General features: G+C 39.9%; 1 protein-coding gene across 1 annotated transcript in view; it reads left to right on the top strand.

Annotated features, from left to right (window-relative positions):
• The window catches only part of LOC132459622 (EGF-like repeat and discoidin I-like domain-containing protein 3), an 80,587-nt gene extending 56,385 nt beyond the window's left edge, over positions 1-24,202 (top strand). The window contains 4 exon segments of the mRNA XM_060054268.1: positions 463-607; positions 1,370-1,554; positions 15,126-15,281; positions 22,706-24,202. Of these exon segments, the coding sequence (XP_059910251.1) occupies positions 463-607; positions 1,370-1,554; positions 15,126-15,281; positions 22,706-22,855 (636 nt within the window). The 3' untranslated portion in view covers positions 22,856-24,202.
• The last annotated feature ends 1,959 nt before the right edge of the window (positions 24,203-26,161 follow it).

Here is a 26,161-nt window from a genome sequence, read left to right as displayed (position 1 = left end):
AGCGGTAGAGAGTGAGAGGGAGATAGAGAGAGGGAGCGGTAGAGAGTGAGAGTGAGATAGAGAGAGAGAAGTAGAGAGTGAGAGGGAGATAGAGAGAGAGCGATAGAGAGGGAGAGGGAGTGGTAGAGAGGGAGAGTGAGGGAGTGAGAGAGAGAGAGAGAGAGAGAGAGAGAGAGAGAGAGAGAGAGAGAGAGAGAGAGAGAGAGACACAGGGTGAGGGAGCAGTAGAGAATGAGAGTGAGTTAGAGAGAGAGCGGTAGAGAGTGAGAGGGAGATAGAGAGAGGGAGCGGTAGAGAGGGAGAGGGAGTGGTAGAGAGGGAGTGGTAGAGAGGGAGAGAGAGAGAGAGAGAGAGAGAGAGAGAGAGAGAGAGAGAGAGAGAGAGAGAGACACACACACACAGTGGCATGTTATCTCTGCTATGTCTGTTTACAGCTATTGTTGGTTTCCACTCCTGAAACAGATTTTCAGAGGGAACGTCGACAACAACGCACCCTCGGCCAATTCCTTCACCCCACCCATCGAGGCCCAGTATGTGCGCATTTACCCTCAAGTCTGCAGGAGGCACTGCACCTTGCGCATGGAGCTCCTCGGATGTGAACTGACAGGTGGGTCCAACAAGGCAACGCTAAAAGGCCCCCCCATATACTCAAATTTGAATTGAAATTGCTGACAAACAGCCGGCAAATCGCAGCCACTATGTTGTAGCCTGTCAAATGGCCGTGTTCTACAGCAGTTCCACAGCCTATGTGAACACACCAATTTCAACATTGTTTTAAGTGTGCTGGGGTCTAAAGTGTCACTTTGCCTAGATGTTGTGTGAATGAGTCACCCTTTGAAGAACACCCAATATGATGGATGTTATTTTTGTTTTGTCACCATGGTTACCACTTCCTATTGCAGTGTTGGCAAGAAAAGTGTGATTTTAATGTGGTTTGATTCTTGATGTTATAGTCCTTTAGCTAGCTCAGAGCTGCTCCCTACTAGGTGGTGTCTTCAAAATGTTGGCCGCACAGCACTGGCATGTATTTTGTGCTGTGCTCATATAGATTTTTTGCTTTGATTGTTTTCTGTACTCCCCTGGACGTCAAGTTGAATAAAAACGATACATGACTCAATGTAAAATGTAATTGTCAACAAAGCTGCTTTAAAGTTTACAGTTTTTGTTGCTGTAAAAGATGGCCCATTTCGTGATTACAGAGTAATTAAGAGCTGACTAAGGAGAAGGAAGGGGTTTAAACCATAACAAATGGTTAGACACACTTGGAACCCAAAAGAGTGTACAGAAGCCCAACATCGACAGACCTGCATAGTCTTTTTATCAACGTGCGAGCCAGCTCATGTGTTTTGTTGGGATGTTTTGGCTCTAGGCTGCTCTGAGCCAATGGGAATGAAGTCAGGCCACATCCAGGACTACCAGATCACCGCCTCCAGCATGTTCAGGACACTCAACATGGACATGTTCACCTGGGAGCCCGGCAAAGCCAGGCTGGACAAGCAGGGAAAGGTCAACGCCTGGACAGCAGGACGCAGTGACCAGTCACAGTGGCTTCAGGTATTGAACCGACCAATGTTCTATAATCAGTGTCATCTTTAACAGACGATAGACAGAAGGGTGGTGGAAAGACACAGATACATGCACTTGGTTTGTCTTTTATAAACCTCTTACCTCGCAGTCATTGTGTGAATATTTGCATGCAAATAAATATTTGCGTGTGTATATTTGCATGCAAATACAAGAAGCAAGGTTTGAAGCATCTGATATTTCTCAATACAAGACAAGGTCAGTTTAAATAAACATTTCTAAAAGGAAGTACATTCCTCCCAGGTATTAGATAATTGGTTTGATAGCGCAGCGGTCGGGAACTATAAAAGAAGAAATAGAAAAGAAAGAGGACAGACATCTGTGTCTTCTTCTGGCCTTGTGTAAACACACCCACATTCCCTCAGCTGTTGGATCACATTTAGTGGCGTTATCTACCGTGAGACTGGCCGGCGCCCTGCAAAGATAACAGCCGCCATTTAAAGTCACATCCTTAATTGATTTGTTTTCATTGCTTGAATGATGTCCAAAATGTGTCCTGAAAAGGCCAAGCCAAGAGAAAGAGAAGCTTGTCTGTTGGACAGTTTAACAGTTTATTCTTGTCATAAATATTTTGCAGGAATTGGTATACCAGCAAGGTATAAAAATATGACTATACTGCCGTGTGATTCACTTTTCCCTAGTGATACCCCCTGTTTGTCGAAATGTGCCAATCAGAGTGTTTAAGTACCTGGCTACCCTAGCTCATCAAGCCCTATTCAATCCAAACCCTTAGGTACTTAAATATGGCAGGCGTGGGTAATCTAGAAACAATTTGTACTCAAGTGACTTATTTTAAGCACTCATTAATTATTATCAATCATTATTCGTACTTCGGGAGAAACTAGTTTATCAAGGGGTCATCTTCTCTAGTCTCTCTTAATTTCATTGCCCGAAAAGTCTCTGGTCTAATTAGAAATTTGGTCAATAATGTTCCCCAGACAGAGCGAGAGACAGATGCCATCTGCAATAATGATGATTACACCACAAAATCACAGCATGGTTTTTCAATCAGTATTCCTCTCCGTAGAAAGGTCACCCTCCACCAACATCCGCCTTGTATCTACGTTGCTCCTTACTTTAAAGTAGAGACCCCACACTGTTAGCAAAAATACACACATAGACATAGAGGGTCATCCTACAACGACGTGTGACCTGAAAAACTGCTTCTCTTTGCTTGAAAGTTGAGATCCAACACTGTTTAACCAAATACAGACATAGGAAATCTGATGCGGCTCATCCTAAGTGAAATCAGAGACCTGCGTTCGCTGCTCCATGGGCCTCCCAGCCTGACCGAGCCTTTTTGGTGTTGCTCAGCATGAACACGACATCACTCCTTGGCTGCACGTCCCGTCTGGACGTTGGTCGATTTGGGCCGGGCTTCCAGTCAGATATACTGTTAATACTACTGGGGTGAGGAGGGTCAGATATCAAGGAGCTCAGATTACTAAATTGATTGCTATGGGTAGAGGCTAAGTTGTGTGTACTCTTACAACACGCTGTGGGTGGTGGAGGGTTGTTATAGGAGTGATGCAATGGCCTCCACGGCTTTGATCCTTCAGATAGGACGGTACTATGGTTTTAGGAAAGGGAAACAATGTTTATTCAAATTTATTCTTAATATCCCATTCACATGTGTTGCTATGGGGAATAATTAATTCTCTTGACTTTTGAGCAAACTTGAAACCTGATATATTAATGAAATTGACAAGACCTAATGACAATTTAAGTACACCAATTAATCATGACAACGGCCTTGCCGCGCCTTCAAATTGTATCAAGGTAAGAGAAGAAGTAGAGAGAAAAAATACTTATACAACTTAATATCTAGGCTTTAAACATTTAATATTTCATGATAAACCTAGGGCACCCCATTTCATTTAGATGAATGCAGGGTGTAATCATTGTGGTTCTCATCTATGTGGTTTCATTGAAGCAAAAGCAAGGCGTGGTCAACATATTACCAGCCAATCACCCATTTAAAATGAATGGAAAATATTCATTGTATGCGTATATATATATATATATATATATATATATATATATATATATATACACACTAATGCAAATTTCCTAGCAGTGCCAACGATGGCCAGAACACATGCCACAATGGTTATCCAAACAAGCTCACAAAGCTGCCTTTTGTTTCACTCCAGATTATGCTAATTCACTCTTTTATCCATCTGTTTTCTAACCATTATTAGCACACCCGACTCACTTTGAAGGGTGTTGTTTTATTATGTTTCAAATGACTCCTCTAATCCAATGGTTGTGGTTAAGTAGTGACAACACTTCCAAAATTAAAGCGTGTCAACACCACAAAATTGCACATGTCTCGAGTGGTGTCCGACCCACCACCATCCTCGCCTGGGGGGGCGGGGGGGGGGACTCTGCATTACACAAAAGCAGAGTCAATCAGAATCTCTAAAGATGCTTTCAAGATGAACTCCTAGGCTGTTGGGGGGAACAGCCAAGTGTTCCAGCTGGCAGACTCTGATTGGCTAATTATGGACATTAAGGTGTCCACGGACTGATGGGAATTTGCCAGTCAGGCTTTAGGTGCTTTCTAATTACAATGTTCAGAGAGGTTCTGTAAAGCATAATACACCATGGACTCTTCTTCTGGTTAGGATTTGAAGTGTTTTTGCTTTTGTTTTGTTTGCATGAATGAACACAGTTTGTTTAACTTGACAACAAACGCATGAGTTGGTTGGAAACACTTAACATGCCAGCTTTTAGATAACATTGTTAATGGTGTGCTTTGTTGAGAAGAGGTTTGACACCATCGATTTGTTGATGAATAGTTCAATAAAAGCATCACTCTTATAACTGTCAGTTGCAGCAAATGTTCCCTCTGTATTTATGAACGATATGTCAAAGTATGTTTACCTTTTTTGTTCTCATAAACAATGCAGATTTGAATTTCAATTCAAACTTTAGATTGACAAAACAATCCCTTCAGCCAGGTGGTCCGTGGCCAAAACCAAATGTCTTTCATCAGACAAAACAGAATTTAAGATTTGTTTTCGTTCATTCCTTAAAATATCATAAATCTCCCTGGATAAACAGGGGGCTTGAAAGACGATCTTTAAGATCCTGAAGTTCAACTTTCATTCTTTTTCAGAAGGTAAAGAATGTGGTTCCCTAAGATGTGCTGTGATAAATACATTTATCTTCCTGACTCCTGATATAGATCGCCATTAATATCTTTACAAATACCTTTTTTTGAGTGCATCAGAGAATGATTTGAAGGGTTTCAAATTCTGCGACTTAATCTGTATATTTCAGACTTATACTTCGTCTATGTTATGGAATTATGTATGTTTAATAATAAGACTAAAGCCCCAGTAAATGCATGTGTATTGTCAGCAGATTTGCCTTGTGTTACTTGCTATTGCTATCATATGGGGAGTAGAGGAGACCAGCCATAATTTGAGATCGGGGCCTGTTAACAGGAGATTAATATGCCAATTTATCCATTTCAAATACGGCACTGGTGACGACCGACCCACTTCTTCCTAATCAAAATAATTAGCTGGGCCTTTGTTCGCTGTGGAGCACAGCTTTCATTTGTCCCATCGCAACTCTTGTCTCTTCTTGACTGCTAATTCAGAGACAATAAAGCTTGCGTCCTTCATAAGAGCAGCAGAGGCCTTAAGAGAGAGAGCGACATAGAAAGTGATGGGGAATGAGGTAGAGGCGGAGATGAGGGGAGAGAATAGCATAAAGGAGTTAAGGGGGATTGTGATCAACTTGAGTAAGAATGATCAGGGGGAGATTTTGGAAACAAGGGAATAGTATTGGCTGGCAATGTCTTACGCAGGAATTGCAAGGATAATGTAAAGTTAATTTAGAAGGATTCAATGGTGTGATGTTTGATTGATCTGCAGGACCGCCCCCCCCCTCACACCCCACCCCCTGCTATTATAAATGTTTAGGCAAACATGCGTTTAACAGCCCTCGGATCACATTTGGAATTTTGAAATGCAATGATATTCAGGCTTCTGTTATAATTTGCCATAATGTGTCTTATTACCATTCTCAAACAATGGACAGCTAGAACAAATAAAAGCTGTTTGTTGGAGTGAAACCTTGCTGTTTTCCTTCTAATCAAGAGAGAATCATGCAGCTGTTTTACACTTTTGTCCAAAGTAGAAAGCAATATGAAATACATTGGAAAGGGCTTTTCCGCATAATGTCCTTCTAGTCTGTCGTTGTTCTACCATGTTTTATTGAAGCTGTGGGTACAAATCTGTGTATTTTTTCATAAATTTTCGCAGCAAGCAATTAATTACTTTTTTACATGATTGACTAGTAAACCAATGTTTTAAGAACATTTAATTTGATTCAAACAACATTTTTAAAGTGTCCAATAATATTCTTGAAAGGGGGACCAGGCTCATAAAAGATAAAGTCAACTGCAACTTTCATTAAAGTAAGTTGCTTTACTCAGTTTCATTCACTTTCCCTGCAGCTAACATGCTGATTCAATTAGCCTTTAAATTAAGTTTCTTAGGGAACGGCGAAACCACCAGCTTTTGCATTCAAATGGAGGCTTTTAAGATGGCTCTAAATCCACTATAATATTAAAGACTGGGTTTGAATTCAACGTTTACTACGTTGAATTCATGTGACGCTACTCTCATCTTTTCATTATGTGGGAAAACCATCTTATCGGTTCCTTTTTTTCTTTCTCTCTTTCCCCATTGCACCCCAATTATCTCGCTCCATCTCTCTCTCTCGCTCTCCGGTGCTCTCTCTCTGTCCTTCCTTTCTATTAACCCCATTTACTCCATCAAGTCTGATACAGGAGGCATACATCAACTTTATCAGGGAATGATTGCTTCATGGGTTTCCAACAGACCAAGCTAGAATCTTGGCTGCTTCTTAGGGAAATTCCAAATGTTATCTTGGTCTATATGAGACTGACTTAAACTTGGACTACAAGGCTTGATTCCACACATACATTGATATGTATTATGTTTGAAGAATTGTATCTTTTCCTCATGGAACATTTTATATACATACATACATACATATATACATATATATATATATATATATATATATATATATATATATATATATATATATATATATATATATATATATAATCTGTGCGACGTATTAATTCAACCATTTTGAACTGGCGTTGCAAATGTGATCACAATGAACATCTCCTTTTTGGAATCATAGGAGCATCGGAATGATCGTTTTTGGGTTGGTACTATTGGTTTTGTGGTCATGGTCATAGTAATCAATCGTAATAATGGGAAAACATTGTGTTTGAAACTGCCAAAGCATTTCTCAGGCAAGTTTTCGTTAGCCTTGGTTACGGTATATTTATTTGGATTTAGAATTTTTCATCGCCAACAAAACGTCCCAGGATGCATTCTGATAGAGCTGATACCTGCCAATACAAGGTCATCGATTACAGCCCCCAATCGTTCAGTCTATATTTCTACACAAAAGGTAAATTATAATTAATAAAAAGGATCCTCCTGACCTAAAACAAGAGCCTAGCTAAAAAGCAATCAAAGCTGCTGACATGCATGACCATTGGAGCTCCGGTGTGGCTGTAATGCACATGAACTGTATAAAACACTGATTGAAACTAAGTTTTGATATTTGGAAATTATCTTGAAAAAATGATGTATTCACGTCAACATGGTCTTGTCATACACCCTGGGAAAATGAATCCCTGTGCTTCTTTCTTTGACAGTTTAGATATTTTTCCATGTCAATTTCATGTCACTGGACTGTATGATTGGCTGTCTATACTTTGTAATTTGTGCACAAACCACACTGGTGACGTCACCGGCTGTATGTAAATCCGGTATGGGGGCGCCCTTCCGCCAAAGGAGTTAATTTGTTAAAAAACAGTTGCTCAATGCTGACGACTAAAACAGTAGACACACAAACGACATTGACCTTCATGTCCTTTTTTGTTTCAGTAACACTTTAAAAGTCTTCTGGCAGGTGAAAACCTCCCTGCAATCCATCATTTGGGTTATTTTGATGGCACCATCTTGTTAAAGCATAGCTGAATGTGTGTGCTGTTTTCTCTAAGAGCTAAATTAAAAAAGAGAAGTCCCTGAGGAGTAGATGACATTTAGTCTAAATGTTGTAGGATGACAAATTACTTTCCAGTCAGATGGGCTCTTCCAAAGATGATCCATACTCTGCCTTAAAGATTGAAGATTGCCCTGAAGATTATGAATATAGACCAAAGAGTTGCATCATTCTTGCCTGTTTTTCTTAACTGGGAGGAAACGGCACAAATGAGATTATAGAGAGAAAACCATTAGCTGATTAGTCAACGACTAGGCAAGACTTTGTTGAGAAATATCAGCCAAGGACATGCGTCTATATTGAATCATTCCCTGTTATCTTATCCATCTTGATAAGAGGATCACCCAGTCTGACACACTAATCTATGTTGCCTTGAATAAGCGACTATAACCCTACAAGTCAAAGTGAAATTACATTGCGATTGTGAAATCCCTCAACATCACCAGTGCGGGAGCAATTTCCATGAAACGTTGAGCAGCCTCTCTCTCTCTCTCTCTCTGTCTCTTTATGTCTACTACAGACATGCCGGGCTGTGCGAATGATGCCCTCCTCTTCTCCATAATGCCCCCAAATAATCCCCCGTGGTTGATTCAGACTGTGTCTCCTTTCGCTATGGTCGACTCCCTTTGTAGCTCTGTTTGCTCCAACCTAGTCTCCACATAAGGAAGTTGTGCGATTGTGTTCACGCATGCATGCTCCTAAGTGGCCTATTTGCATTCCAGGTGGATCTGTACTGCACGCATTCTTCGTTAATTTAATCCCAAGGAAGGTTGTGTTCGACTAGGATGAGAAACGATGAAGAGCTTAATTGCCATTTCTTCTGATAGTTGATGTGCACAAAACATCTATACACCTGTCTGGTTGAGATCATAGAGGCCTCAGAGTATTCTCATGTGTGAGTTTATTGTTCATTGAGTTGAACACACGGCTGTCTCTTATAGCGAAATATGTTTGCTAATGCACATAAATCAGACATGTTACAAGGTAAGCAAAGCATCAAACTTGTTTTGAAGTATAACTACCAGATGCATATATATATATATAGATATAGGGATGTAGATGGGAAAAGCTGAAAGAAAAAAGCATAGGGGCTTTAGAGCATGCAGGGCACCAGTACCAAGGAACTAATAATGAATTGCTAAAAGATGATGGTTGCCAGCACAGGATATTTTGTTGTACCAATATAATGCCTGTTGCACAAGTATTTTTTTCCTCCAGTGAAATGGAGAAAAAACAACATGTTTGCTAATGCACACAAATCATACATGTTACAAGGTAAGCAAAGCATCAAACTTTTTCTCAAGTATATCTACCAGATCTATATATACAGTATATAGATATATGGATGTGGATAGGTTAAGCTGAAAGAGGTACAGTTGTGTATATATATATATATATATATATATATATATATATATATATATATATATATATATATATATATATATATATAAGCAATAGACAGTAGCACTAGCTGTCACGACTGGAGAGGAAGAGTCGATGACATAAACAGGGGAGCCAAGAGATCACAAAAGTGTAGCCTGGGTGGTTAGGCACATAATGCTGCATCATTAAAAAGGTCATAAAATAACTTTCATTGTCAAACCAATGAAAAAGAAAAAAACAAGAGAATACCGCCACCACCACAACAACCATAATAAACAAAGTAATAAGTCCCCAATAGAAAATAAATAGGTACTTGTTGTTGTCCGATGACGGGGATGAGAGAAAAGGAAAAATCAGTGATTTCCAGAGCCCAATATGAGGAAGATTAGGGAGAAGCAAGGTGATCACATTTAACCAAATTGAAAATAATGTGTTTTCTTTGTTTGTATGCATCATGACCGTTAGGGGTACAGTTGTTTACAAATCCCTCAGAAAATAATGTTGAAATGTTTAATGTTTATCACACATTTAATTTTGTTATACATCTCAACACAATGTAGTGGAATCTTGAAGACCTTAACTTACGGTCCAAATGTACGCTGACACATCGAGTACGAGCATACGCTCCAAAGCCGGTCAAACCGCAGCCGCTGTCAAGCAAAGTTACCACCTATAAGCCTTATTCTGAAGCAGGAAAACCCCAGGATATTTATATAATCTAAATCTTTAAATAGAAAATAACTACATAAATATAGCAAACTATTGTAAACATCCATTGTAGCATTGGTTGGTATGTAGCCTCATAGCATGATCTGCTATTTAAACCTTGCCGTCTATTTGTATACTGCACTTGAATATAATGACAGTTGGATAGCTTATTTTTACTGATCGTATTTACTGTATACAGTTTTATTCAGAATATTTTCGCTGCAGTGTTGACATTTTGATCCTTTCGCTTTATTTTTATATATATATATATATATATTTGTGTTTCCCATTGAAAGATATGTAACAAAGAAAGCCAGGAGTGTCAAAATAAGGGACTTTCATCCCAAAACTTCAGATGCGAGATGTTAACCCTGCTCTACTGCTGGAATGCTTTGAAGCTCCCGAAAGAACATTCTTTGCTATATTATCTCACGGTGGATACATACTGTGAGAGGAATTCTCACAGCTTCCTCCGTCCTGTATGGCCATTGTAGCATGGATATATTTCCTACTTGCTCGGTGCCAGCAAGCAACGGCTACTGATATCCTTTCAAACCACTGTAGTCTGATGTTCTATTTTCCCCTGAATACAGGTGGGTCGGAGAGAAGTCAGGGTAGGCGAAGTTGCACTTTGAACATTATAAAAAATGAGACACGAGGTCCCTGTGTACATCGAGGATATTGTGTATGTATGTATTTGTGTATGTGTATGTGTTTGTGTGTGTGCGCACGCGTGTGTGTGTTCCAGACAGGTGCATTCCCATCGCTTGTGTGTTTGTTTTTGCGAGTGTAATTTTATGTGGGGCTGCCTGGGACAGAATTCTTGCATATACACCACAATACTCATACACACACACTATTATACTCCTTTTACATGTATGTATGAGAGTGTATAGTCTTGTATGTTAGAGGGTATAGTAGTGTATGTGAGAGAATAGTAGTGTATGTGAGAGAGTATAGTAGTGTACGTGAGAGAGTATAGTAGTGTATGTGAGAGAGTATAGTTGGGTTTCTGAGAGAGTATAGTAGTGAATGTGAGAGAGTATAGTTGTTTATGCAAGAGAATATAGTAGTGTGTGTGAGAGAGAATAGTATTGTGTGTGAGAGAGTATAGTAGTGTTTGAGAGAGTTTGACTGAAATGGAAGTGAGTTTGTTTCCTCAGTTCCTGATTGGCTGACAAAAGAGGCGGTAGCTTCTGGAGAGCTCAAAATACTGCGCCGTCATTTCACTCTTGAATCTCCAGCGATGTTGTTATGCTGCGTTCGCACCAAAAAAGGATTTTGTCGCTTGTTCTCGTGGCCACCTGAGATTGAGAGAGGCTTCCTCTTGTGAACGCCAATTCATTCTCAAACATGTCTCTACGTGTTGTGGAAGTACCAGAGACGTCAGAAAAAAAAGAATATATATATATAGATATATATAGAAATATATCTATAGAAATCTTTATAATATAATATTGTTGCGTCACAGGGTTTGGGAGAGGGGGGCGGGCCTTAGTGGGGGAGCTCTCGTTAGCGGTTGGTATCTAATAAATCGCTGGCTAAGCAATGCTTCATTCACTGCCTCTTCCGTGGTCATTACGATTTAACCACGGCATGGAGGAGAAAGGGCGTTGTTGACGTTTGCAGACTACCGGGAGTTCAGCTCCGGGGGCCGGCGGGACCTCCTGCACCTCCTCGCCGGAGGAGCTCCGGGAGTCCGCAAACGTCAACAATCCCTTTCTCCTCCATTGCGTGGTTCAATCTGGACTTCAGATTGATGTGGAAGGACCAGAGACGTCCGCGAACCCGACGCAGTCGTGAAGATTCATGATAACATCCGGAGGCGCAGCTTTTGGCCGTTATATCATATATTATATTATATCGATAGATAGAGCTCCAGGACCCCCCGCCGGAGCTCCCGGAGTGTTCTAGATTAGAATATTTTATAGAACGGATGATATATGAAACCTAATCGACTGCGTCGGTTTTTCTGACGTCTCTGGTACTTCCACAACACGTATGGTTGAGAATGAATTGGCGGTCACAAGAGGAAGCCTCTCTCAAACTCAGGCGACCACGCGAACAGGGGACCACATTTTTTTTTGGTGCGAACGCAGCATAACAACATCGCTGGAGATTCAAGAGTGAAATGACGGCGCAGTATTTTGAGCGCCAGAGCAACCGCCTCTTTTGTCAGCCAATCAGGAACTGAGGAATCAAACTCACTTCTGTTTCATTCAAACTTACTTCCGTTTCATTCAAACTTACTTCCTTTTCATTCAAACTCTCTTCCGTTTCATTCAAACTCACTACCGTTTTATTCAAACTCTCACACACACTACTATACTCTCTCACACATTCTGCTATAGTCTCTTGCATTAACAACCATACTATCTCACACACACTACTATATTCTCTTGCATAAACATATATACTCTCTCACACACACTACTATACTCTCTCACATACACTACTATACTCTCTCACATACACTACTATACACTCTCATACATACATGTTAAAGGAGTATAATAGTGTGTGTGTGTATGAGTATACTGGTGTATATGCGAGATTATAATAGTGTGTGCAAGACCAAGTATGAATTCTGTCCCAGGCGGCCCCTCATATAATTGCGATCGTTACTGTATCATAAAAAGGGGGGGGGGGATTACAATTGCTTTTTTAATGCTCACAATACTCTAAGAAAATATACAAACACAGAACAACACGCGTTTGAACATTGTCTTCCCATAGGCTATGAAGTGGGTCAGGGTATTTGAGCAGTGTAGATTAAACGTGTCTTCAACGCACAATTAAATTAGCACAGCTGAAGGGAGAATGTCAGCTGGAAGTCTTTTCCTAGGGGGGCTTCTCATTGTATTTGTGCTTATGTTATCCACGGGCATGGCTACTTCCGATGCAGACACTCGGGACCTACACACCCATTCTATTTTTTAATGAGCACATGAAGGGGTTTTCTCCAGTGTATAGGGTGTATGGCATATACAGTACGCTGCCTCCAGGCGTGACACATGACGATGGGGCATATTAGTATGCCTTCCACGCTCTACTGATTCACAACAGATTTGTCAGGGAGGTTGAAAGAGTGCTAGGCTTTTTACAATTATTTCGTTATCTCATGTAACAAAAAAAGGCAAAAATAGCCCATAAAACAAACTCCCTGAATGCTTTCACAGAGACAGGCCACGGGTTGGCACAGACACACACACACACACACACACACACACACACACACACACACACACACACACACACACACACACACACACACACACACACACACACACACACACACACACACACACACACACACACACACAGAGCACACCCCTCTGTTGCACCTAGGCCCACTGCTTCTGCATGAGGTAATGGGCTTTGGGTTGTGATGAAAAAGAGTAAGAGGACAAATAGGGAGGGGGTGGGCAGAGACCCCTACTCTAAGAAGCTTATCGCAGGCCCCTAATTCAGTTACGGCCATCAAGGCAAGAGGAGCTTGCGACGCTCTGGGCCAGTCGTATTCTGTGACCGCTACCTGTAACAGCAATTACAGGTTCCCCCCTCCAAGCAAAGCCTTTGTTTTGGTGTCAGACTTGACTGCTTGGCTACAATGAGATTACCCGGCGCTCAGCGTTTGGAGGGTAATCAAAGCCTCACCGCGCAAGATGTCGCGGCCCTCTCCATGCCCAGGCTGCTGCCCTGGAGCGGCGGCCATTTTCACACTTATTATTCATGATAGCCTTGTACTCACACAGGGCTTTTATTGTTATAATGCATTAAACCGGATGAAACACGAGCACATATATACAAACAGGAACAGCTGCAAATGTTGACATCGCCTCTCTCACTTATTTAGACACTTTAATGTGTAGAACCTTGTTGCGCACTGATAACTTCAAGGTGTTTTCCTGTTAGCAGGAATTTTTAAGTGAGGGTAAACAACACACAAGGTTTCAGTACCCTGCTCCCCCCTTCACAGCTGGGGCGTAGGAATCCTCAAATAGAAGGGTCCTGCATTGATAAACGTGGGACTTTTGTACATGTGCACTGCCCTCTGTGTTATGAGAGCAGGGACAGTTAAAGTGGACATTGCTGTGGCAACCCACTAGTGAAGAGCCTGTGAGCAAATACATCGGTGTCATGGTGTGCTGATGCATTGTAAACAAATCTAATGGTGGTGTTTTTGTGGTGGTACACATGTTATAGCGGGCAATGATTTGTTGAGATAATTAGGGACACCATGTTTCCTACTCGGTTTATTTGGTCTCGCTGGGCAGTGTTTGGTCTTGTGCTGTGTTCAAGCGCGCTAGGCTATAACCAGGTCAATTAGTAAGATGTATGGGAGACTCCTCGATGATCTGGTTTCAGCAAAATGAATGCAAGCGAAAATGATACAATTATTTTATTCATGACTGTATTATTTTGTTATGTTGAACTTGAACTCACCCTTTCTATCAAAGTCGGCATAAGCAATGACAGCGTCCGTGGTATTTGGGGTTCATTATTATATGTTGACAGTAAAGCAATAAAACACAAGTAAATACAATCAAAATAGATATTCTTCTACATATTATTTTCCTCCCTTTTGATTATTTGTAACCGCAAATAAAAAACACAATTCCCCATAATAGATTCATTCTCACTTATGAAAGATGAATCCTGTAATTTGCTCTGTGCAACTCTCTTGATCTGCCGTTGAAATATGCAAAGAAATAATGCCGCCCTAGATTTTCCATGTTAGCACCAAAGTGCCTTACATTTGTATTTGTCTGCCTAATATATAAACGATTTGTAGTTGTTCAGCAATGTTGATTCAAATGCATTATTCATCCGGCGTAATTATGGCCCGGGAAAAACATTGACTTATATATGGATATACTGGTGGACATGTTGTATCCTGTTTGGTTGAAAGAGTGAGCTCGGTACAGTAAGTGTATGTAACACATATTTATTAGACGGTTGCGAGGCGGAGACTCTAAATAATGATGCCTTGTTGCACAGTGAATTGTCAATACAAGTAACAGCCTGTGCTTTGACTGCCCCGTGCAAGAGTGTTGTAAGTCGTTTGCAACCATTGAGAATGCATAAAAAATTGACCCAAATGGAGGTGTCTGAGTTGGAAGCTGCTGCCACCTGCGTTTGCTGTTATTTTTTGCTGAGCCAAGGTTGTGGGCTAAGCCTTGTTGTTCAATTCCCTGTAAATAATTGAAAGCGACTTCTCACAGCCAATGTCTTTATAAATCTTTTGAAGACATTCATCGTGAAAAATTTAGGAATCTGCCACTTTGAACCCTACGCTTTGAAGGGAAAAACAAGTGTGTTTCCTTTTCACAGTTTTCACCTTCGTCCCTCTCCCCTCTCTCTCTCCTTACATTTAGGTTGACATGCTGCTACCGACAAAGATCACGGGCGTCATCACCCAGGGAGCCAAAGACTTTGGCCACGTCCAGTTTGTTGGCTCGTACAAAGTGGCCTACAGCAACGACGGTGAGAGGTGGACTGTGTACCAAGATCAAAAGCAAGGCAAGGATAAGGTAAGGCGCCCTCCAACCTTCTATCTATCCTATTAAACAACAACGCTGCTGATAATTTCACTCAAGTCACAAAAAGAAGAGATTGGCAGCATTTGATTGAGTGGTTAGCAATGCAGGGCGGCCATCACAGAACAACAGTGAAAGGTAAAGTCGTGCGGAAACATTTTGACTAGTGTACGACACGCCATGTGGGATGTCAGTACCTCCTTATCGTTCAGACGTGTTTGCATGTCCTGAACTGAGAAAAGGGATACGTTTTTCGATGTCGTGTTGTCTCTTTTTACCCACAAATTACCCAAACTGGTTATTTGCTTATGGGTTTGGAATGGAATATTAGATATGATGGGTTCTACTTGAATTGAAATTATATTTCTGGCAATACTTACAGATTAAAAATACGAACGAGAGAGAGGTTCATGCGACTGCACGTTATCATACAATTAAAAGTTGTTCTAGTTTTGGCTGTCAACGTAACCAAATAAGTAATGTGGTGGCTGTTTCTTTATTTTGTGTTTTGTATATCTATTTATTTAAGAAAAACAAACTGTACTTGTTTGAGTTTGATTGGTTTTTCATGGTCGATGGACTTGATTTTAATTACTTTCCCGACTTGGATGATTTTCAGAAGGGTGCACATCACACTTTGTCATAGCACATTCAAATCCTGCTTTTAACCCTCAAATGCCGATAAATTACCAGTTCTTTACCAGTGCCCTGGGAAATGTTGCATCATAAGCTCATTATTTTACCCCAGATAATCTTTCGATACCTGCAAGTAGCTTAATCAGTATATGTTTCAGTCCAGGACACCCAATTCTGGGTTCAGGACAGGGAAGATAGAGCCAACATTATTGGATTAAGATAAAATTATAAAGAACAAATGATTTGAAAAAGATTTAACCGTTTTTATATTTCCCTTCCTTCTTTTGTTTGTTTCAATCATTACATTTCTATGTTGTTACATTTTATTCCAAGCAACTTCATCAAATCCAATCATTCTAATGGAACCAGGGCACGAGATTGCGACTGCTTTGGGCGCATATGCTCCTGCAATTGTTTCTGTGTAAATTAAAAATAGAACTGGGAGCAGTTGTGCGAGTGCAATTACTTTTCTTATTTCTCGGTACAATCGCTAGTTAGTCCACTCAGTATGTGTCTTCTAGAGAATGATGTACCTATTTCTTTATTTCTTTGTCGGCACATTTGTCTGTGCATTAAATGAAGCATGTTTAAATTAAAAAACAAACTTGTTCACAATAGCAATTAACCGGTATTTTGCTACTTACTTGGTAGCACCAGGGCAGCTGAGTCACTGTCAGGAATATCATTTGAGGTACTAAAAGCATTATCCCAGATTTCAAAGCTTCTCAGGACTAGAGGGCATGATTAGCATGTTGTTTGAAGGTGTCAGTCACTGCTTCCCCAGACTGGGCCAAGGGGGCTGGTAAGATAGATGGGACTCTTCAAGGTGTGTTCCCATCCTCAGACAGCCCTAAACATTAGTGCTTGAGGACATGTTTGGCTGTTAGACTCTAGAGGCACTGCAACAAAAAGTGTGTGTGTGTGTGTGTGTGTGTGTGTGTGTGTGTGTGTGTGTGTGTGTGTGTGTGTGTGTGTGTGTGTGTGTGTGTGTGTGTGTGTGTGTGTGTGTGTGTGTGTGTGTGTGTATTTAGATTCATGCTTGTACGTCTGTCTTGTCATATATGTGTATGCATTTGTTTGTGTTTGTGTGGAACGGGTAGGTGGGTGGATTTGTGCATTTGTTTTGCATAAGTAGGTTTGTGTGTTGTATGATGTGCGTGTAGTAGGTTTGTGCGTTTGTGGGTTTTATATGTATGTGTGTTGTGTGCACGAGTGTGCACATGTGCAGTATGTGTGTGTGTGTGTGTGTGTGTGTGCGTGTGTGTGTCTGTGTGTGTGTCTGTGAGTATGTATGCACATGTGCAGTATATCTGTGTGTGTGTGTGTGTGTGTGTGTGTGTGTGTGTCTGTGTGTGTCTCTGTGAGTATGTATGCACATGTGCAGTATGTGTGTGTGTGTGTGTGTGTGTGTGTGTGTGTGTGTGTGTGTGTGTGTGTGTGTGTGTGTGTGTGTGTGTGTGTGTGTGTGTGTGTGTGAGTCTGTGTACAAGTGTGTATGTATGCACATGTGCAGTGTGTGTGTGTGTGTGTGTGTGTGTGTGTGTGTGTGTGTGTGTGTGTGTGTGTGTGTGTGTGTGTGTAAGTGTGTGTGTGTGTGTGTGTGTGTGTTACGTTGATGCGCTTTGGTAAAGGCCTCCAAGTATTCTCCTCAGCCTCTCCCCTCAGCTGCTGTGTGGCAGACGCATCCAGCAGGAGGATTTAGTTTGAGAGAGGGGCTTTGGCAGAATACAGATGACCTTCCACACACACACACACTGTGGTGCACACTTAATAACAACGTGATATCGCTATCAAAATGTGTGGTATGGTGTGATATGCAGTTTTTGTCATGTGGCCGGAGAAAAAACACCTGTGTATTCAGAAGTCTTTCAGATATTCTCAAATTCTCAAATTCTATTAAGTTATAAACTAAGATCGAATCTGTAATGCAGACTCACTTATGTAGGGATCACCACAGCAGAGCTTGATTTGTGGGTTGCTAACAGTGATTCCCGAGTGGGGTGTAAAAACCAAAATTCCTCAGTACATAAACTGAACATCGGGTAGAAGGGAAATGCAGCCAAGAGCCCCACATTAGTTTTTCCCAAAATGTCTGAATCAGAAGTGTATTTCACATTTCTGTGGTCATTGAAACATGTATAATATGAGCTTTGATTTGTGATCAAATATTCCACGCCTTAGTAACTTGCAGTCAATAGCCCAGCAACTCTCATGGTTTACTGGATATCAACGTTCACTCAGGGAAATCAAGCGCAAAAGTCATTGATTCAAGTTTAATGGAGCTCTATCCCTGTGTCACAGGGTTAATTAGCCAATTAGAAGTGGCAATTCTCACCAGGTTCAAGGTCAAAAGAGTCCAAATCCGAGGTAAATAAAAGCGGAGTCACGATTAGCCGGTAATAGATGTGGTTTCCTCCCTTACAACTTCAGTCAAGGTAAAAGCAGCGTCGGCGGGCCTGAAACAAGCCCACTCCCAGAGTTTGGATTAATGTTGACCATTTGTCGTCACTTGAAAAAAGGAAAAAAAACGGATCTGATCTCCCCCGTGGCCGACGCACCACGGATGAATTCACTCAGAGGGGGAGGTCTGAGCCAAGATTGCCTCGTATGACTTGGTCTCGTCCCGGAGCAGCGAGGGCAGAGGGTAGATGGATCGGGGAGAAGTGCCCTATTGGCCTCCTCCTCAGGATTAAATAATGGAGTGTATGGCCAGCGGTGCGTCGCCGGGACCCCCCCACCCCGCCCCCCTCTAGTGCGTCCCTGGGTAATGGCTGCCCTTGACTCTTCTGGTCTGGAAAATCAATGTTTGGCGACGGATTTAAGAGTTCCTCGGTCAGGCAAAGTGCTCAACGGGTTCTGAGTCGTTCGATTGCCGCTGTGCCTGAGAAAAGGGGCCCATCCGCACGCCACCCAGGACATGAGAAGATGCTGTGGAGTTTACTGGAGCACAAGGAGCTTTCCAAACGGCTTAGGGGTTGACTCCACGAGGAGATTTAACAAAGGGTATTAATGGAGAATTATGCTGTGTGAAGACCCTGCGCTATGCGATGGCATAAGCTGCAGTGTTGTTGATTCTGTGTAGTTCAACCTAAAGGGGACTTCAAGTGAGAACTGATGATCATTATATTGTAAAGAGGATGTGTCATACAAACGCCTATATACGCGTGGGCTGTCACGCACAAGTATTCAACTTGCAATTCTTTTTACTTTAGGGTAGTGAATCACTGATGTGAAAAACAGAATCCACATGACATTATGTTCATTTATTTTGTTGAAAATACATTTTGGTATTTGCTTTTGTCCGTTTCAGTTCAGTTCAAGCATTGCTGGTGTTACCTATGATCAGATCACAGGGGCCAGCTGTGAGGATAGTCTCCAGTCCTCACCTATCTACACTTTATTTTTATTGCTTTGTTGTGTTTTGTGAGCAGAAAGGGCTTCTCATCTCTTGTTCCAGATGGTTTATTGTGAACAGATAGCTGCCAAGAGTGAAGGTCCCCCGACAGTAGGGAAGGCAGAGAGATTCTTGTCATATTTCAATCAGCCTGTGCTTTTTATGGTCTGCCTGCCCTTCCTTTTATACAGTAGCTCTATTGTGTGCTACATGCCGTCCTTACTGTTGTGGCTACCCAACTCCTGGTAAATTCACAAATGCCGTTTCTCATCCGCGGTGACATGGGCGTTTGGTGGTTTGAATCATATCAAGCAGAGAGGAATGAGTCGTTGTAAACGATACAGAATGTTCCCAGGATACACAACATCAGTTTTTAGAAAGAAATACGAGTGAATTTAATGGTTCATTATGCAGGAAAACTTTAAACCGTTTTTAGGAGTCTTTTGACTTCATATATTTGTTTATTTAATAATATTTGAGGCACAAATAAATTGATTATTCAAGATTATTATGAACTGTGTAGACGTTGACATTTGTTCTGAATGCAGTGCTTGAATTACATATTCCAAAGAGTTCATTTTACAACTACAAACATACACTCAATTCCATCTCAAGTAGGTTGAATTAATCTATAAAAAAAAACACTGTTTGCAACCACAGCAGTAATAGGGGGGTTCACTCTTGCATTTACCGTGGTCAATATTTTATGTAACGATGTGTCTCCACTCTGCTAAAAATCTGCTCTAATAAGCATTCCAAGTCTGTACATAACACACAGAGAGCACAGCGATAATGAGGGAAAAGGCACAGAGTGGGAGGTGAAATGGTGGCTGAGGGGCAAAGAGCTCTGGGATGCATTGATTTTATAAGCGTGAGGATGTCTTTGGCTGCGGGAGAAACATTATGTATGAGGATGGATGTAGGATGATAAGCAGAGGAGGTCTCGCTTGCATTGAACAGGTGTGACATAAATATAAATAATGCATCTGGCAGATCCTGCCATTATTGACCATTATTAAATAGGGTTGAACTGAACACGAGTATATACGAGTCAGTTAAACGAGGGTGGTTGCATATTTATTTCTAGGCTTTTCATTAGACCTATAATGATTTCCTATGAGGCCAACACCAATGACATGGCACTCACAGGGGATCGTTATGGGTGATAATGATCCCCTATGACTGCCAATAGAAGGACCAAAGACAACAGTGTTTTTTGTGCATCTCCTGTTCACAAGGTGTCTCTCTAGCAAACGGTAGATGCATACAATCAGCAGCCGTATATATCCATCTATTCCTGGAGCACCCGCTGATCTCCTCTGGTAGACTGGTCTAGACAGCAGCAGTAGATCATTTTCCATTTGAGCCTAGACCTTTGAACGGACCACCGTCTGCCCTGCCATAGGATTAGAGGCTGGGAGCGGCCTCACTCAGGGATAAAAGATCATCTTAGTTGTCAGGGGAGCAGCAGCAGGCCCTGGTCTAGTGGAAAAAAAAAAGTTGTTTAAAGAATTTCAAAAATCAATCATCAAAGTGACATGCCACCAGTCAAAGAGACTCAAACATGAGTTATATGGTCACATTTCTTGGCAATGCGTTAGAAGAAATGTGTGCAGGCGATGGATAGATACAGTATCTGACTGAGTGATACTGGGAGTTACAGCCGTCAACGGGAGATGAAATCAAAGAGCAATCTATCACTTTGTATCATCTCCGAATCACAAGTCAGGATAAAAGACTCAAACCGTGCGGGACGACTTTTTGAACAAAAAGGCTAAAGACCTAATTCCGGGCCAAACCGGGTAATAGATCGATTGTGTCAAAGGTCTAAAGAAAACACTCAAATGGAACAGTGACCAGCACCAACGGCCAAGAGGTCAAGAAAGGCTTTTGAAAGTGTAGTCTCAGTGGGGTGTAGAGATTGAAACCTGACTGAAATATATGAAATATAGAAAAGCATCTACAGTATAATCACTTACTGTTAAAAAAATATTTTTTTTACTGGTTTATTTTATAGACAGGAACACTTTGAAATTAGTCTGTAATTATTGTTATTAATTATTCACAATAGATGTTTAAAAGGGCGATTATACTTTCTAACTTCTGGTGTCATAGTAACAACACATCCCCGGGTGTGAACCCCAAAATATTTTATGTTGCTTGCTTCACTATTTAGTTATTGAAGATATGGGTTTCTTCATCCGATAGAAACCCAATCAACTTTTAAATTCAACTTATGAACACACGTACCTGCTTCTATTGACTGATATTGTTCTTCAAATGAATGGGTCTCCCTTCATTTGTCAATCAGCAATTTCAATCCAAATGTCAAACGTTAGAAACAGAGACCTATTTTACCTCGATCAAGATTTATTAATTCTCTGGTATTAATGTGTCTGTCTGCCTCTTTGTCAGACTTAACAAGATAACTAGACCCACATGCTGCTTGCGCAAATGGACCAATGTTAATTGATAGACTAAAGGCTGGTGGTTGTTTTCATGCTGATGTTTAATAAAGAGAAGGTTGTTACAAGGCCCTTAGTGATCGCCCCGAGCTGTTTGGCTTTGCAAGATTTAAAAAAATAGGTGTTTAACACCATAATCAAAGAACTCATGAGATTTATTTACAATTAATTTAGTTATATTTAGTATTACATTTCCATATTACTGCCATTATAATTATAACAATAATTGTTTGATAAGAGTACTTTGGAAAAAAAAACTTTTTGCGATTCCTTAAGTGTGTCAGTTAAAAAAAACATTCTCCACTATTCTATATGACTGCTTTGTTTCTTGCTATAATCCTAAATTGCTCATTTGGGTAAACAGGTGATTTGCCAAAGTCATCAAAGTATTACTTTTAAGATGTGTTTGATTGCAAAACTCTTGCAATGTTAAATAATCTGCAGAATTTAGATCACTACGTTCAGATGGAGTCATCTTGCGCTCTGTTCATAGAGAAACATAAGGCCTACCCTAATGCATTGTAAATATAATCTTACTAGCTGAGCTACACATGCACAGTACACAGCTACCTTCCAAGAGGTGGGAAGGAAACAAACTGTTGCATCTGGGATTTTAATAATAACTGATTGCTTATTTTTAAATGTAATCAAATACCCGATACCTTGAATTGAAAAAAACATATGCGTGATGTTACTCGTTACAACAAAAAAGTAAGTTGAGTAGTCTTACTCCCCAGGATGCAAGTTCCACTCCCCAGTGTGCATTATTTTAGTGATCAACTCTATATTAATAAGTTTACTGCAACTTTTCACACATCTGTAGTGTGGAAGAGATGCTAAAGGTGATGATGAACATAACACTTAATATTTTTGGTGATATTGTGTTTAATGAACCGTTTCCTTTCTGTTTATTTGTTCCGTAGGTTTTCCAAGGAAACTTTGACAACGACACACACAGAAAAAATGTGATAGACCCACCCATCTACGCTCGCCTTCTCCGGATCCTTCCCTGGTCATGGTACGGCAGAATCACTATGCGTGCAGAGATACTCGGATGCACAGAGGAAGACTGATCCCAGGCCCCATCCAGCCCCTTTACCCGATTCCCCTGCCCTCACACGCCCCTTTACCCCCTGCTATACTGGTGCATCCTAGCCAGTGTTTCAATATGAACAGTGCAACCTGTACAAAGAAATTGATTTACAATGATTTTTTTCAAGAATACGTGTTCAGTGGTGGTGGGTTGCTGTTTGTTTTTTGTTGTCTTTGTACAATTATTTAAACCTGCCCCTGTTTCACTTGTCTTCTGATTGTTGTTGTTTTTTTAGTTTTTCATTTGGTTAGTTAACTTTTTTATTCAACTATGTCGTCACATAATCAACCACTGTTTAGATACGCTGCCATGTAAGCTATTGTACAGCGATTTGAACAAATACAAATTAAAAATGATGCATCGGACATACTCTTTATTTCTTGAACTATGCTTCAAACCATCATACGTTCATATCCGTGTTGTGAAATATACAGTATAAAAAATTTATTTAATTAGCAAAAGACACTTGTTCAAGCCATTCCGTCACCATGAAATGACACCACTGACATCAAAACATCAAAACGAAACAATTGAAATGCTCTTGTATATGATGTAAAACACTAAGGAATTGCATGGTTCATAAATTATAAATTATAGATGTATATTATGATGGGAAGAAAGAAGAAGAAATCCATCCCCTTAAGAGCAATGGCTTTTATTTAGGGACTTATTTTTATGTGCATTTTTTCACTCACTGAATGATATGTCGGGACAGTTTAAACCCTACAGTGAAGATTCCCAGGCTCGCTGTCTCTAGTTGAAGTGTGTTTGTACTTATCAGTGTGGGATTTCATGTTGTTTCATTTGTAACTAGCTAACTGGTATGATAATGCCTTGTCTGGAATATTTTGAACCAGTTTGTCACGTCTTATTGTCTCTTCAATACCATTTCTTGTTTTGATAAAACGATCTATGTTCAATTTGAAACGCTCAGGATTGTCATATAGATTCCCTTAAAATTTAGTTTTATTTTGCTTTTTTAGAGCCTGCCTGCAAAACCAATGTGCAAAAAAATTTGCAATTAATACCTATACACACTAATACCTATACACATATGCATTTGTTCTGCTACGATACAAATTGTAAAAAGTATTTTATATTATTTTGTATCATTTAGGCTGGACATCCCTTTATTGTCAAATAAATGAGCTATAGTCAAAAATTTACTGAAAAAATTAACCAAAACATAAATATACAAAACCTAAGTACAGAGAGCTACAAGTGGGAGAGAATGGTATCGTCTAGATTCTAGATGTCAACTAATGTATTCAAACTTTCAAATAATGTCAGATTAAACTATGTGAACCTTCAAATCATTTTAACACAAGTCTCAACAATTAGAAATAATTTGGGATCTATACATTCATATAAGATCAGTGTTTAATTCATCTACATTAGCAGATGCTTAATGAAACATAATCCACATTGTACCTTTTTGTATTTATTTAATAATCACAATTTGCAACGCAGACAAGGCAATATTTGGGCCACATAAAATACGTATGTACTATAACTAACATCTCAATCTGTAACATGAAAATGTTTATCTATAATGGTATTCTGATTAACTATCACATGATTATTGTCATGGAAATTATGACACGATTACCGAATTTACCCAGAAATTTAGATACCAAAAGAGAGATTTATGACAATTCTAGACCGAGAGGTTTATCACTAGTCCAATAATTGGGTGGGATAGCTTGGTAATATTCACTCAGATTATGTTACTGAACTCATGTTTTGCTAAACAAAAAGGTAGTGTACATAACCAATGTAAAAATGTTTGTGGTGTAGATTGATGTTCTTCAGTCTTTGGCACAGTATACTGTAAACATCAGTTAAGAAAAAACATTTGTATGGGCATATTTGGAAGATACATTTTCTATCTTATCTGTGCACATTTCCTAAAAGGAAATGCCTTGAGTTAAAGTTAAAGTCCTTCCATCTCATTACCATTATTATTTTGTCTACAATTTATCATAGAAACTTGCTGCCTGTGAACAATTCACAGAGCAGAATTATTAACAACCATTGACAAGGTCTGCATGATGTAAGGACTTATATATATATAGGATATATATATATATATATATATAGGATATATATATATATATAGGATATATATATATATATATATATATATATATATATATATATATATACTAGGTGAGGAGGTTCACAGGCACTTTATGTTCTTGGTCGTCTTGTGTGTTGAGAAGCTTCATATTTCTGCAAATTAGGGATGTAAGAATCTGTTCATTCTGTGTCTCCCCATTAAATGTTCATATTTCATTTGTCATATCCTTTGTTCAAGTGACAACCACTATTTAGAAAATGTACAGATAATGTCCTGGTTAAGTCCAAACCTGAAAATCGGATTCTGTGTACAGGCGAAAAAAATGATGTTGCTTCAAACAAGTTTCAGTTTGACTAATAAAAACATATCTGTGACATTCTCTGTTTGGATCACGTTATTCTAAAGAAGATAGACAGAAGCACGTTCAGAAATATACTTTATATGGGCATTGGGACATTTCTCTCATATCGCAATTATCTTTTTTGTCTTGTATACCTTTCAAATGCCAAGTAAAAAAAAAAGAAACCATTGTTGAATATGTGAAGGCTGAAAGCTTCACAACAAAATAAATAACATGATTTAGCTGTTATTGCTGATGTCAACATCTAATTCAACTCTCAGTAAAGTGGTGAGATCTAATTCAAGTCATGGCATATTTGGCCGTATTGATCTTTCGAGTGTGAACGTATGAAAAGGTCCATGAGCTCAGATCTAAAGCCGTGAGCTTGGTGAAATCGTATACGCTCTTGTTTTGGTCTGCCCTTTGTTTCCTGCTCTCATATATACATGAACCAGGTATTATTTGATACACAAAACCCAGAATAAACTGGAACCAGAGCTGCATATACCAAAAATATATAATCTTCATTGACCTAAGACATTAGTCAAATCAACGTTTAATAGACAAACAAACAAAGTATACAATGATGGGCTAGACTGCACTCAGAGAGGTTAGCTATTCTTAAACGTAGCCCCTCTGTATTCCAGAAGAAAGCCTCACAAGACGTATAAGATGGAAATTGGCCCGTTTGATTGAGGCACACAAAAATCTAAAATGCCTGGGAAAAGCAGTGGTTGGCTCCTCGTTTAGTGTCTTTGTTCGAAAACAGAAAACAGCAGTACATTAATATACAAAAGGAAACTTTGTAAGAAACATTTTACAAAAGACATGCAAAGTAAAAGGAAATAATTTACCTAAACTGAAAC

Source organism: Gadus macrocephalus, chromosome 6 (genome assembly GCF_031168955.1).
Source record: "Gadus macrocephalus chromosome 6, ASM3116895v1".
In the NCBI taxonomy this organism is placed as follows: Eukaryota; Metazoa; Chordata; class Actinopteri; order Gadiformes; family Gadidae; genus Gadus; species Gadus macrocephalus.
The sequence above is the reverse complement of the archived record's forward strand: the minus strand, read 5'-3'. Positions and strand labels throughout refer to the sequence as shown.